Here is a 12,058-nt window from a genome sequence, read left to right on the forward strand (position 1 = left end):
GGCCTCTCAGATTTAACAGCTCACACAACACTCAAAAACCTCACAAATCTGCACACTGCTAAAAGACATCAGAGTCCAAACACTACTTCAGTCAGGAAAACAAAGCGATATTTCCAAACCACACTAAGTCTTCAAAAGTCAGTTTTTCTTGGAACTGTATTTTAGAAAGGAGGACTGGCATGCATGGGTGGCCAAAAAAAAAAAAAAAGAAAAAAGAAGAAATACAGAGTGATATTTACTGGCAAAATTTGTATTCAGTTTCCTACCTCGAGGTTTTTCATGTAAGGTTGAAAATGTGTCTGTAAAATCTACCTTTATCTGTGTGGTCTTGTAGACCACGGTCTTTACATGACATGTATGCACATTCTTGTCCTGTTTTACTCACCTCTTATCCTTCTATTAGAAGGCATAAGGCATTAGCCCTAACACCCTTGAGTGGCTTGTGATACGGACCAGTAGCCAGCTGGAAGGATTCAATCCCATTACTGATGGACTCCAATGGAAGCCACGGTCAGCCACCAGCTGGGGAGATCCAGCAAGTTCCTTGGGGCCACTACAGAAATGTTCAAGAGCATTGATTCCAATTATAGTGTTAGGAGCTCATTTTATTCTCAGCACTGTAAGGTCTTTGAAAGCCTTGCATGAATCATAATCTGAAATGATGATTCCAGTAGGACACCACTGAAATTCCAAAATGTAACCTCAGGAGGCAGTAGCACTGAATGACTGGAACTGTTTATTGCAAATTAATACTCTTGATTCCACTCACTGCTTTCTTTCTAGTTTACCATGCAATGTGCAAGTACCCATTTATAAAACAGTTACAGGTACCTCACAAACACACATATCATTGCCTCATAAAGACTATAGACTGTGTAATGTTTGCAAGCTACTTAAAGACCTTTGGGTAATTGCCTATAATTATCCAAATGCAACCCCAGGATTGGTATAAAATAATTTTGAACAGCCTGCTAGATCCCAAAAATACTGTTCTAAGTGTTTCAGTAGCAACCAGAATTGCCATAGGTATGCAAGCATATGTAAATTTGTATTTGTATGTAGCATCAAAGTTTACATTTGATACAAGTTAAGTATTCTTTTATTCAGCCTTTTCTTCTTTTCATGTCTACTATATGTTAAAAAAATGACAACTAAATTGCAACGAAGTGCAGGAATACACTGAAACAAAAATTGAAACTGAAAATTCATTTGGATCAAAAAATAGTAATTCAGAAAAACAAGCACGCATATAAGCATTAAACTTTCAGCTCTTCTGAAAAATCAACTATTTGATAGCTTACTAACAGACATGCCACTTGCATAAAGAATGGTTACAGAAGAAAAAGTAATGAAAAGGGTATGAAAAATGAAGATGTAATCTAATTATGATCAGCACGCATCTCAGATGTCAGCAAATCCTTTTAAATCCACATGATTTACTAAGGTCTCTCAAAATGACCAGTTCTCAACAACGGGTATGTTACTGTCAAATACTTGTGCTTTGAGAAACATAATATAAAGTTTCTGAATTTAGCCTTAGATTAATGAAAAGAAAATATAAGCATTTTGGAGAAACTTCGAATAAGAGATTAGGGCACCAGTTACTCTGCAGCATGCAAAATGCACAAGGCTACTTGCTGCCGAGAGGCTGACTTGATACTGGAGGTTGCTGCCCCGACAGAGATGGAAGCACGTGGGAGATGTTATGACACAATGACACCTGGGTAATAACTTTGGCAGCCTGAGCAAAATTAACTGTCATAAAGGACAGCAGGCTCTACTGAGAGATCCAAGTATTACAAATTAGCTCTGCCACAGGAACTCCAAAAGAAAAAAAAAAAATAAAAAAAAATATATATATATAAAAAAGACAACAGTCACTTCAGAAGTCAAAGTTTCAGAATCCATCAGGAAGGTTAGAACTGACTGTATTTATTTTAAAGGACCATAAAAGAAAAATATTTGTATTTAAAGAGCAATCAGAATTAGGGTGTGTCACTTCTGTAATATCCGACTTTGAATTTTCAGATACTGCTTGGAAAGTTCTGAGAAACCCCAGCGCTAGCAAAATGTATATGGAGGAAATTCTCCATTTACTAAACTTTTTTATAATCAAGATTAAAGCACAGCCTTTATTCTTACCATAAGACAGCACTGCATCCTTTAACAGAGTATGACAAACACAAAAAAAGCTCAAGAATCTTACATCATGGCACGAGATCCTTCAGGCATCCAAAAGTAAAAACGCATGTTTGGACTGGGGACCACTCTTACTTTTTTAAAAATCAGTGAGGACTCTGTGATGCAGCAGAAAATAGAAGCCAATTATGGAAATAAAGCTCTCTGGAGTGAATACAAGTCTATGTATTTATGAATTTATAAGAGAATGACAGGCACCTCCTGTTGTGTGTCATACTGAAATAACCATGAGAGAAGAGTGAATAATACTTATACTTGCTCTCTGGTAATGACTCAGGTCACGATTGGCACTATGTGCTATTTAGAACTACTGATGCACTGATTGCTTGAGATGCCCATAGAAAACAGTGTGTGGTCTCTAAACAAAATCAGTAGTTTCCCACCTTTGCCAAACGCAGCTCTCTCTTCTAATGGGCTTGCAGACCCTAACAACCACATACATGGCTGTGTTTCTGGCCACCCCCCAATTCCACCATTAAGTCCTGCAAGTCCACATCTCAGAGCAAATTTTTCAAGCATGATTTCAAGATGGATAAAAAAGTGCCACAGTTACACTCCCAGTTAAAACACTCACATATAAAAGAGCAGCAAAATATCCCATCCTCTAATTATGCGTTTCTCAGCTACAACTGCCAGTGAATCACATGAGACATGTAAATAAGAGAAGGGAGAACAGTCGTGAGAAAGAGGCAATTTCATTATAACCTAAAGGAATACCCTCTCACACAAAAAACAACTCTCACTTTCCACACCTCCCTAGGCTTGTGATCAGATGTTTGCAATGAAAATGCAACTAATGTAAGCTTGCACATTGTTTATATATAAAAATTATTTCTGAGTCTGAAATCCAGCCCTGTTTTTTAGTACTGAATGAACTGTTACATCATACATAAAAGGGGGGTCATTAAAAATAATGGAGCGCAATATTTCCATGGAATATTTCTTTTCAAAGAGAAATGGCACTGTGTCATGGTTTGGGAATGGTACTCCCCAGTTCAGTGCCCCCACCAAGACTCTCCAAACCACACTCCTCTCTTGCTCCTTCCCCTCCCCCTTCTTGCTGCAGGAGGATGGAGATGTGGAGAACTGGAGGCACAAAAGGTGAAGATCACAGGTTGAGGTAAAAACAGCTCACTGGAAACAGCAATGAGATAAGAAAATGAACAGTAGTGGCAACAGTACCAACAACAGAGTACAAGAAAAGAAACTATTCACATGGAAAAAAACCCTACAACAGCCAATACCAGACAGCTCCTTCCACCAAGTTTTCTCACCCAGAAGGAACCCCTTCTCCTTGGAAGAGACTCCCTTCCTCTCACAAAGATGTGAGGTAGTACAGAATAGTGAGCTGGTACAGACCACAAAAATTAACCCTGTCCCAGCCACAACCAGGACACACCAACGTGTTGTTAAATAGCACCATTCTCTGTATCCTTGCTTCTAAGAAACTGGAAGGTTATAACATCTGAAGAAGTCCTTTTGCAGCACACACATTATTGTCAATCTTGTCAGAAGACAGAAATGTATTTACAAAGGAAATTACTTGCTCTACATATTAATCATCCATTCCCAGTTTCAACACTCACCCTAGGGAAAATGAGAATCAGTACAGCTGCTGTACAGAGCTAACCAATATTCTCAGGACAGCACTTCTAAGCAGTACCAAGTTCAAAAAATAGCAAGTGATACTTGAATGCAGATGGTTTGTTGCATTTGCAATTGGAAGCAGCAGGGCAGCAGGTAAGGATAATGAGGAGCTGGCAATGCAGCATACACTCCTGATGGCAAGAACTGAATGCTTGCCAGTATTAAAACTAGTATGACAAATAAAAAAAAGACCCACTTATTGGCTAAAATCATGGCATTTTGATGACTCATACAAAGACATTTGTACAAACATTCTTTTTCTGCTTTACTGCCTCAGTAACAACAGCTAAGAATATCTCATAACTAGTGTTAACCTGGGTCCAGAATATTAATTCACATTATGCTCTGACTTCCCAAAACTTCTATGGAGCCCATTTGGAAATACAAAAAGGAAAAACCTTTCCAGAAGTTGTGCAACGTAGACAAAGACCAATAAAAAAACTGGCAGAAAACATCTCGAAACATGCTGTTTGTACCTGCAGTTGCACAGAATCCCATACAACACACTCAATTCTCATACCTGAAGTTTTGTACAAGCTCTCATCTGATGCTTATTCTAGTTGGTCTATAGTAGGCAATGAATGCAACTAACTGAACATTGTTGATGAAACCTAATTAATACTTTTTCAGTCTCTAATACTGAATGGCAGAATTTGGCTGAGTCTGAAGTTTCAAAACACTGTCAGAAACAACAACATCAAGCACGTTACTTCTACTTATTATCAGAATTCCTTCCATTATGGCTGTTCAGAGTTCAAAACAGGTGCTTTCTACCCACATTAGAGTGTTTATATTGTTCTACAGAAAAGCACAGAATTCCTCTTGTAATAACAAAATAGAATATTTGTTTCTAGGACGCGATTTAGGGCCCAGTTTTTTTAAGATGGGTTTGGTAGACCAACTTTCTAGACTTCCCTAGGAAAAAATACTGCAAAATGTTTTTTAAATTACTTATGGAAGACTAAAATCACCATGAATTAGTTCTCTAGCTAATCAAGGAGAATTGCATTAAGTCCATCATCAAGAAGCCAAATTAATTCAAAACTTCAAGAGAGGTTAAAAGAACATTCCTACCAGTGCTGACTACCAAAGGCACAGTATGCAAAAAAACCAAACCTGTCACTGAAGATGTTTTTATTAATTTTTTTAAAGATAACACTTCCTTAAGATACAGCAGTCCAAAGGATACTTACTTTCTTTATCCCCAACAGTTTGTATCAATGTTGTCCATTAACAGCATCAAATAGAAATACAAAGATCATTATTTCAATAATACCATAAGAAGTTCAGCAGCAGCTTAGCTCCAGGATCCACAACGAAACAGAAAATACACATTCTTTAAAATATACTTTTCATTTTTACAAAACTGAACCTAAAAAGGAATCAATACCACACATGATTTGTAGCTTGTTGCATATGAGCAGTAATGAATTTATACATTGTAATACGATTTATGTGGTAGACAAAGCGATTTCTTCACTTACTTGAAACAAATGTTGGTGGAAATTTCTAACGCAGACTATTTTCTTGAATTTTAGAACTAGCAATTTAGAAAAACACAAATGAAAGGAAAAAAAAAATATTTGGCTGATGGAGAAAATCATGACTTCTACACAAATATTCCCAGCACCAGGCACTTGGACCACAACATTTATTTTAATTGATGCAGAGCGAGTGAGGAAAAAGGTTGGGTTTTTTTTCCTGCAGTATTTCAAAGCTTTTAATATTTTGATTAGTATTATACACACAATCATGGGCCTACTGACATTACTGCTGCTTTGATGGGCTTCTTGCATACAATGCATGGCAGAGAAAATATGCAAAACTCAGCCAAAGACACAGAGCAGAGATCACATCCCCTAAATCCAGTGAGTACTTAAGATAACAAGCTGATTCGATAATGTTTTAAGGCTCCAGATTAGAATCATCATTGTATGTGATATTTTCTGCTATTTCATATAGAAGATTTAATATTTTTACCATCAAAAACACTGTGTAAACTTCAAACTTTGTTGTCTTTGCACAAGACATCTGTGTTTCTCATAGATTTGTCTTGTTTCTTTTCACTGATTCTAAAGAAAACACAGAACCATGAGTTCAGACTTCCACAGATAGTTCTCAAACATTAAATTTAAAAAATGATCCTTGCAAACTCTTAAGACTAAGGAAAAAACAATCTTAAAATTACTACTGATATCTAGCCCACATACATGTAGTTCTCCAATTTTATATTTTAACGTGCTATTTGGCTGAAAGCTTTCCAGTCAAGTGTCTAATTAATCCATTGCCCTCTTACCTGCTTACCCTTTTTATCAGCCAGAATAACAAAAAAATTCTGTCACATCAGAGCTGCATCTGCCCTGAGAGGCCTAAGTTTGAAAGGATTTTGTTTCCATACACCTTGCAGAATCCCCACACTTGTTACCACTGCACAGCAGCTGAGATCAGCACAGCCTCTTAGCTGGGATGCTCAGCAGTACTGCTGGCAGTGACCACCTGTGATTCCATGATCTTAAATTTTGTACAATTTTTAGAGCATTTAATTTTTATTAGGTTTCCCTCCTAAGTTGTGAGAATTATTACATAAAGGCAGTATTGCAAGTGCATAGTATATTGCTTTGATAACAACGATATTTTCGCTTATAATAATTTTCTGGTGTTGACAGAGGAAAGAAAGAAAAGGCCACATGCCACTTGTGTGGCACTTTGCCAGCTGCATCCCAGGAAACCTAAACCTAATTCTCAGTTTAGCGCAGATATTCACTCACTAAGGAAGGCAACTTGGATGTTCTTCACCCAACCCTCCCACTTATATATGCAAAACAAAACAAACACATGAGGGGTTGCAATGACAAAAGCCGAGATCTGCTTCTGTACCAAAACATGCCCCTTATGTGGAAAGGACCAAGAAATACAGCACTTGATGCTCTAGAAGGTTAAGCACCTCTGCTTTACTACAACCAATTAAAAATGAATAGCCATAAAAGTGCAGATACTACTGTAGGGTAATAAACTAGACTTTATCAGTGACAGTGGTGCACATTACAAACTTCAAACTCATTCCTTGTTCTAATCCATCAGAAACTTCCTGGCTTTAACAGGCTATAAACAGCAGAAGCTTTGAAGTCCGAGGATTAGGATCACTAATAGACAGACTGAACGAGAGGCTGGCTGAAGAGCCAAGTGGAATGCCCTGCATGGATCTGGAATAAAACAAGTCAATTTAATCAAACTGACCTCTCTCTAGCCATAGGCCAAGAGATTACAATGGCTGTAACAGCAATAAAGGGACAAGGGACACTGAAAACAAATAGTTATTCGCTCCAATGCAATGCTTAAGCTAATGCAAGGACAAAACTGCTTACGCTTTCAACCGTGCTCTCAAGTCCACAGTTTTAAGCTCTACAGGTTATTGGTTTTTTCTGAACTGGTTTATGACTTAGTGGTAGTAGAGGCAGAAGAAAATTAAACACACTTTGATTTTCAAGATTAATACAATGATTGAAAAGAAAAGGTCATTGTAATGATCTATTTGCTTCAACTCTCCTGTATCTCAGACACACTTGAAGGAAATGTGGAAGCAATTAATTTGGGTTAAATCCACCCACACTGAGTGATCACATAACTGTATCTATCACTAAGCCTTTTTGCTTTTAGAAAAGAACTGCTTACTGCAAAAATTCCAGCTGTTACCAATTTATACACGACAATTTTTACTCTAAAGGGTTACAAAACATGTGAAAAATTACTAAACTTGAGGTATTTAGCCAAGAAGTAATAAAGAACACTGTTTAAAGCAAACAATAAAGCTACTCTGCTTTAAACTGGAGCAAGTTGCCAAAATGGCAAATGAGCAAAGTGAATGGTAGCAATAGCTTGGCTCTGAGAAGTTCTTAGGAGACGGTAAATTGAGACAAGTGGTCAGGGATTAATTTCTATGCTGCATCTTGCTGCTGTGCAGAATAACTAACCTTGAAGAGTAGAACACAGCAGCAGTTGAAGCCTCTGGAAAGACAATTATAAAGTGAGGAGTCCTAACAACACACTTTGAAGAAGACTCCACAATACAGCATTTTTTTTGAACACGTATTCCTAGAAGGCAACATTTCCTGTCCCACAAAATCACCACATTTTCAGATGAGAATGACAGATCCATATGTACAGCACGTGGGAACCAGGCTCATATACAGCTACTGTAGCTATAGTATTTAATCCAGAATGAGAAGAGGAGGCTTTAATTGCGTAGCACAATGCTCAGGATTTTAGTAGTGGTGTTCAGAACTTGAAGAAGGTCACCCTAGGGACAGTAAGCATGGAAATAAAATGAGCAGTGTTGGAGAGTCTGTCTAGCACTGGAGAGGATTACCAAAGGCCAAGCCTAGCTAGCTTCCCTTCCATGGGGCAAGACCTCCCATTTACTCCATGGTGATTTCATAATGGAATGTTTCCAGCTGAGGACCTGGGAGAAGATTAGGAGCAGCATGGTCTCATGAGGCGGGCAGCCTGGGGATGGGAAAGAAGGGAGTTGGTTGGACACAGAGCAGCCCACGGAGTGTGCAATGACATTGCATGGAAGGAGTCAAAAAGACATGGGGTAAGGATCTTGGGTTTGAAATTGTAGGCAGCAAGCTGTGAGGACTGGGCAGCCTGGGACTGACGTCCTGGCACAACGGGATACAATACAGCAGTATGCCAGGCTTGCAAAGCACACCTCAGCTACTGAAAATTAAACAAATAATTGAGAGATTTACAGCACTGAATTCACATTGAAGTCATTAATATACCTTTGAAACCAAACCTTCTTCCAAAAATCTACACATTCAAATAACTTAGGAAAACATCTGTGAATGTGTCCTCTTTTTAAAATAACCACAAATTTTAAAAGTATTTAAAAACCATGCAGATGACAACAGACTCACTCAAATACTATAAAGAACAGCATAGTATATCATATGTGTTGTAAAGAGAAATATTTTAAAACAGGCACTTATGTATTGTCTTAGTGGGCAAGAGTTAGCATTTTCACAAGATATTCCAGTGGTATGGAAACTCCATTTTGGACACATGCAATGTCCCAAGTTTTCATTTCATCAATCAAAATATTCACTTATTTTATAGCTCCAAGCATTCAAACTACTTTGCTGCTTTGAACCACATTTGCTCTAGAAACTGTCCAGTAGCAGCAGTATTGACAGATCAAAAATAGGCCTCTCCTTACTACTCCCCCAAAAAATGTTAAGGACAGAAATTTTTTTGTAATATTGTAACTTTTTGATTCAGAAGTATGCTTTTTTCCTTGTAATCTATTTTGGCTTCTCTTATTTCACTTTCAAGCACTTTGTCACAAAAAATCCAAACCGATTATTTTGAAAGAACCACAAAAAACTTCTTGAATATAAAAGATGTAGAAAAAAGGTCATTCTGTAACAGGTGTCAATAGACATGCTATGCCCAGTTTCACCTTCCTCCACCACCCCTCCCATGGGTTTTTACCTTCTGGTGGATTCTTATTCTGGTTGTTCCAGACTACCAACAATTTGGATAGACTAGGCACTTTAGACACCTCCGTGATGACTCGGAAAAGGCTCTCCACCCGGTCATAGGTCAGAACTATGGCTGTGAAACCTTGGGACTGAGGTGGGATCAGTGGAAGGAAGAGTGGGTTGCTCACACTGCTCCATTTCTGTGAAGAAAAACAAGAAAACAGCAAAAGAATTTGATTAAAGTGAATTATCACAGCAGGGAGTAATTCATTTAGCCAGGCACTAACCATCGGATTTGTAATTTGCTCAGATCAGACAGGCTGACTCTCCTGACTTCAGCAATTTCTCAAAACCTTTACTCCAATCTCTTATTTGATTTTTCATTTTTGTCTAGCTGTAATATTGCAAACAAGTAGAGGTTAAGGTAAAAAATAAAGTGGAAGAGGCAGATAGATTTGTAGAAAAGAAAAACCAAGGTGAATTGAACCCAGCTAGCATGGCTCAATTCTCATTTACTAATCATTATTTCAAGACATTTAAAATTATAGTCAGGACTCAATAAACAAAGAGAAACTTAATCAGCACTACAATTTCAGAGTGAAAAAGTGTTAACTACAATAAAACTAAAGCAATAAACCCACAAACTTGGCATAAAACATGCACCCAAGCAAAAAGGGAAAAAGCAGGTATGAAGAGGAACAATGTACTGGCTTCCACAAAGTTTGTTCAATGGTGGAAAAAACCCACCTATTACATTAAAAAAAATTTTAAAAGACATGAGATGCAAGGATGAACTTCAGAGAGTTATCTGCTCCTTGTGAATTTTAACTAGGGCATCCCTTTTAAGACTCTAAAGGTCTTACTTCAATACACTGTCAGCATAGGGAAGCCAGCCCAGATGGCAGAAGACAAGATAGACAACTAAATTCCCACTGAATGTGCCAACCTCCTTTGGAGCTGACAGCGTGGGGGAGGGAAGCAGTGAAGGGACCATTTGACAAGAATGAAAGCACCAGCATTTTAGTCTCAAATTTTCCATTCCAACTGATGTTCCAAGCAGGGGTCGGACAGAGAAGCAAAGGGAAAAACCAAACCCTTTGGGACGAGGTGAAAAGGGGAGTTGGGAAAGCAGAGACTGAGTGATGCTGTTTTGCAAGGAAGTTTTGAATCCTAGCCTGTAAAAACTATGAACACTCATAAGAGGTTAGCAACTTCCAGCAGTTTACAGAAATACTGTGAAATTCTCCAGCTAAACTCATACCATAAGCCTGCTTGTATAAGGAGTAATGAAAGTTTTACAGACTCAGAGTTACAAGGTCATATTTGTAGGAAGTAAACTTTGACATTTTCTGTTTCCCAATCAGTCTTTGGGTTAGTCTCTACACCCAACAATTGCCTTCCTCGTGTTTAATGGTTAGACACCTCAAACTAGAATGGCTTCTACGATGAGGAGAATAAAGAGCCTATTTACTGAAAGACATCATAACATTGTGACCGTTTTGGTAAAGGAGAAAAAAATATGATGTGAATATGATTTCCTTCTATGAACAAATCAAAACTGAAGAGGGGATAAATATGTGAGGCAGAAAAGTTAAGCAGAGAATTGGCACACTCTTTTGTCCAGGATGGTCTAAGAGTATGTTCCAAGCAAGGACCTGTCAGTAGGAGTAATATGTTTTAGTAGACTTCCTGAAATAGTTGGAAAGACAGACTGGCCTTCAGCTACACACACTTTATCAGGTCTGGTAAAAGCAGCATTCATCTTAAACTGTTTGTGAGGATCCTAATGGAAAACACAAAGTTCTAGTTTTTACCCAAGAGGAATAATAGGATAATGTAGAAACAGTAACGATACAATATGGAACTTTGGTTCATGAAAGGGGCATGGCTACCCACGAAAGCACACTCAGTAATTCAGAAAATATACATCCACTATGTCAGCAACTGATATGTGCAGAGAAAAATCTGCCTTCAGATTATTACATTTTCTAAAATTAAAGCTTTTGTACATACTTTACTAGTTGTACAAGATGACTAGTGGCAGATGGGGACAGCCCTCTGATTTTGCTGCAGCTTCAGTAATTCCTACAGCAAATCACAATCTGAATGTGACCAGAGCATAATCCACCTCATTAAAGCTTTACTACACACTTGTTTCCATACAACCCCCACCCCAAGACTCCTATTATCCAAATGACCCTGGTAATGTCAAGCAGCTTCTTAACACAACTCTCAGAAACCTCTTTTCATTAATACTTGAAACAGAGGTTTAACATCATAATCAGAGTGCCAAGAAAATAATATGTTTCTGTCCTACAAGAAGGAATAACTGGTAGAGCCATCTGCAGACAATGTTCTATATATTACTTAAGGGTGAGAATTGCTACCTAGATTAATGGCACCCATTTGAAGTTTTTCTAGAAACTTTTTCACTCTGTCCACAGCACTTCCTAACAAATTGCTTGCTATGATATCCTTTGAAAAGGATTATTCCTTTTCCATAATCTAAGGCTATTTTAGGTACTTACAGAAAGAAATAAATCATGCATATATGTGCAAGCACATAGATACATAAATAGTATGTACCTATGTGCTTTTTAGGTACATACTATTTATTAGGTACAATAATTTAGGTACATAGGTACCTAAAATGGTCATGAATTTCTCTTATAAACTTATGTTTTAGGTACATTCCTTAAATCCCAACTTCTACTACTTTCAGAAAGGCA

At 37.8% G+C, this 12,058-nt stretch overlaps 1 protein-coding gene across 2 annotated transcripts in view; it reads right to left on the bottom strand.

Moving 5' to 3' along the window:
* EXT2 (exostosin glycosyltransferase 2) overlaps positions 1-12,058 on the bottom strand; it is a 73,412-nt gene that overhangs the window by 21,166 nt on the left and 40,188 nt on the right. For both annotated transcript variants that reach the window (XM_039552507.1, XM_010409010.4), the window contains exon 9: positions 9,340-9,529. In XM_039552507.1, the coding sequence (XP_039408441.1) occupies positions 9,340-9,529 (190 nt within the window). The remainder of the gene's footprint in view (positions 1-9,339; positions 9,530-12,058) is intronic.

This window comes from Corvus cornix, chromosome 5 (assembly GCF_000738735.6).
Source record: "Corvus cornix cornix isolate S_Up_H32 chromosome 5, ASM73873v5, whole genome shotgun sequence".
Classification (NCBI taxonomy): Eukaryota; Metazoa; Chordata; class Aves; order Passeriformes; family Corvidae; genus Corvus; species Corvus cornix.